The sequence below is a fragment of the Tupaia chinensis genome, unplaced genomic scaffold (assembly GCF_000334495.1).
Source record: "Tupaia chinensis unplaced genomic scaffold, TupChi_1.0 Scaffold139733_1, whole genome shotgun sequence".
Lineage (NCBI taxonomy): Eukaryota > Metazoa > Chordata > Mammalia > Scandentia > Tupaiidae > Tupaia > Tupaia belangeri.
In genome coordinates, this window is record NW_006199613.1 from 1,257,893 (window position 1) to 1,261,334 (window position 3,442).

A 3,442-nucleotide genomic window follows, 5' to 3' on the forward strand; every position below is an offset into this window, starting at 1 on the left:
CGTTCGAGTTTCCCTGCCCGATTGGTCCCGCGGGTTCGGGACAGTCTGGGAGAGGCCAGGGCGGCCCTCCACCCCCAGAGAACCTGCTTGGCACTGGACGTCTCAGGGCCTCCAGGGCCCTCTAGACGCCGCTGACCCCAAGGTCAGGCTGGGAGAGACCTCTTCCCACACGCCAGACCCTCTCAGGGACCGACTGCTGTATGTTCCCAACATCACGACATCTTGAACAATCCCACCAGATGCCCACGGGCCCCAGGGCTCCCCCAGCCATAGCCCACCCACGTCCACCGACTGCCATTGTGCAGACCAAAAGCCTGACTGTCGCTCTGAGCTGATCTGCCTCAGATCCTGCCGGTGACACCAGCTCGCGCCCACAATCCCACAGGGCCTCCACCCGAATGCCGTCCTGCCTGCGTGATGCCGGCCAGCCAGCCCAGCCACAGGGCAGCCGAGGGCCCTTTCAAAGAGAAGCCCGAGCCCCCCCAAAGCTGTGCTAAAACCAACACCCACCCTGCCCCTGTGTAGCAATGACCTCAGTGCCCAAGTCCTCGATGGCTGCGTGGCCCTGCACAGCCACCCTCGCTAGTCCTGTGCACGTGAGGAGCCCCGACCTCAGCCACCACACCTCCCTCCCCGACCCCCGTCCCTCCGAGAGCCACGTGACCCATCTGAACTTCAAAGCCTGGCCAGAGGATCACCTGAACAAGGCCCTCGCTGACCCGGGGAAGAGGGGGCAGCACCCACACCACCACACTCAGCTCCCCTGCCACCTTCTTCCTGGACAGGCAGCTGCCTGACCTGCTGGCCCCTTCACTGCTGGCCCGGCTGTCCCCACAGAAGTGAGCTGGGGAGGGGCACGTCCCCGTGCAAGCCCAGCCCAGTGCACAGGGTATGGCTAGCCCCAAGAGGCAAGATTGAAGGCACCGAGTGAGGCCGGCCCCCCACGCCGCAGCAGCTGTGCCCCTGTAGGAGTCTGTCCTGGGGGTAGGCATGGGCACTCCTGGCCAATCGGGCCAGTGAAGCCGTCCCACGACCTGAGGTCAAGACTTTAGCTGTGTCCCTGAAGGAACACAAGCCCACAGACAGAAGGGGCCTTCAGGAGTTAGCGCTGCTCCAGACCCAAAGTCTGAGCAGGCCTGTGTCCGACATGTCTAAATCTGGGCTTTGCTGACCACCACCTTCTCCTGCCTGGCCGGGCAGCAGGGAGCCCTCAGCCCCAAGAACGTAACTGGACGGGCCCAACACAAGGGGATCAGACCTGGACTGAGAACGCGCTCTAGCGGAAGTCACGTTCTGAAAGAAAAGGCCAGCACAGAAACCTGGTTAAAGAGCGAGTGGGCAGAACCGAGCAGGCGAGGTCACCAAAAGCAGAAGCAAGCACAGGTGACCAGAGCCATTCGAGGAATGGCTTCTCTCACACAAGGCAAGCAGAACAAGTCTAGACCACGAGCCTGCTCCCCAGCCCAGCTGGGCAGACTGACGAGATCAGCAGCACCATGTCTGCGAGTGCACTGTGCTGACAGGCAGTGCCCGGTGGGTAAGGCAGCACCGTGCTAGCGGGGAGCACCGTGTCTGCGAGTGCACTGTGCCGACAGGCAGTGCCCGGTGGGTAAGGCAGCACCGTGCTAGCGGGGAGCACCGTGTCTGCGAGTGCACTGTGCCGACAGGCAGTGCCCGGTGCGTGCTAGCGGGGAGCACCGTGTCTGCAAGTGCACTGTGCCGACAGGCAGTGCCCGGTGGGTAAGGCAGCACCGTGCTAGCGGGGAGCGTGTCTGCAAGTGCACTGTGCCGACAGGCAGTGCCCGGTGGGTAAGGCTGCACCGTGCTGGCCGGCTGCACAGTACTGGCAAAGCTGCACTGTGTTGGCTGGGAGCACCGTGTTGGTAAGGCTGCGGGGGCATGACCCTGTCCCTGCCTGGCACGTGGCACTGGCCTGTCGGCGCCTCCTGGGGAACCATGCCCTAGACTGATGTGTGAGACTGTCCCGCGGCACTGCTGAGGAGAGCAGAGCGCTGGAGGCAGGCCGAACGCCTAGTGGGGGCCACGCCCTTCAGCACGGCCCCTTCGGAGGGCCTGAGATCGCCTGGCAAGCTGTAGAACAAGGGCAACAGCACAGTGACTCAGTGCTGGGTCCAGGGCTCCAGCCAGCGGCACACCCTGGGGTTCACACCGCAGGCCCCCCACTTCTTTATACCCCAAGCGCAGCCCTTGCACTCACGCTTCGAAAGTCTGTGGAAAACGGAAGCGAAAAATGAGTTTATTCTGGTACAAGAAACGTTGTACCCTCACGTGATTTTTTTCATCGTACACACCTCCAGCTACTAAAAACTCCTCGTCTGGTGTCAAAACCCAGCTGGCGGTGCAGTGGTTAGAGTGCTAGACCCCCCCCCACACACACACACACACACACACGGCCCACTGGGGCTCGAGTCCCGGACCTGTCGGTTTGAGACTCACGCCGGGAACATGTGCACACCCAGGATTCCAAGTAGAGAAAGGAGAAGAGGCTGTGGTGTGGGCACGTCCCCCAGGAGTGATTTCCCACTCTCTGGCTCTCTAGCGAGTGCACAAGTACTACAGCAAAAACTTCTTAAAAAAAAAAAAAAGGCAAGATCACCTTCTCTTGGAAACACACAGGGGACGTCTCCAGAATGTGACCCATCACCCCAGCCCTGAGCCCTGACAACCCGTGGGGCCGAGGCGGCAGTGAGCTCTAGACCTATGTCTCTCGCAGACCAAAACGGTGGCGGTGGTGCGGGCAGACCTGTGCGGAGGGAGGTTCTCGCAGGACGCCCAGTCCCGCCCCTGGCCCCAGCGGGGTGGCCCGCGCTTGCACTGTTCCCCACATGGCCTGAGCCAAGCGGGGAGGCTCAGAGGCCGGGCTCACCTGGTCGAGGGTCTTGCAGCAGTCCACCAACACACCCACAGGCTGCGTGTCCTGCAAGCCCTCCTTCAGTCCCTGCAGCTCCAGGTCAGAGGGACTGAGACCCTCGCCCTAGAGGAGAGAGGAGGTCTGCTCTGTGGGGCCCAGGGCGACTCAGCCCCACCCTGGCCCCGCCCGGCCTGGCCCCGCCCGGCCTGGACCACTCAACGGAGCCTGTGGAGGAAGGGCCTCGATGGTGGCTATGTGGGAGGAGATGGGCAGGACATTCAGCTGGTCATCGATGACAAGGCACTTCTTACACGAGGCCAGGGACAGGATGAACCTGTGGGCAAAGCACAGACTGAGGTGGGGCGGCCTCTGAGCACAAGACGGAGGGCAGGGCACCTCTTTGGGAAAACCGCTTTGCTGCCGGGAAGCCCGATGCAGAGGCTGGTGGAGCTGGGTGGGAGCCCAGTGTGCCTCCCCGAGGGTGCTCCAAGCCTCCACCACACGCAGCCCAACGCCCACCCCCAGGTGTTAGCCTCAGCCTCCTGGAGCCCCACACAACACAGCACAAAC

At 62.8% G+C, this 3,442-nt stretch overlaps 1 protein-coding gene across 1 annotated transcript in view; it reads right to left on the reverse strand.

The window, feature by feature from the left end:
• The window catches only part of NAT10 (N-acetyltransferase 10), a 32,956-nt gene that overhangs the window by 23,182 nt on the left and 6,332 nt on the right, over window positions 1–3,442 (reverse strand). The window contains exons 7-8 of the mRNA XM_014593075.2: window positions 3,092–3,206; window positions 2,888–2,995 (exon numbers count right to left, since the gene is read on the reverse strand). Of these exons, the coding sequence (XP_014448561.1) occupies window positions 2,888–2,995; window positions 3,092–3,206 (223 nt within the window). The remainder of the gene's footprint in view (window positions 1–2,887; window positions 2,996–3,091; window positions 3,207–3,442) is intronic.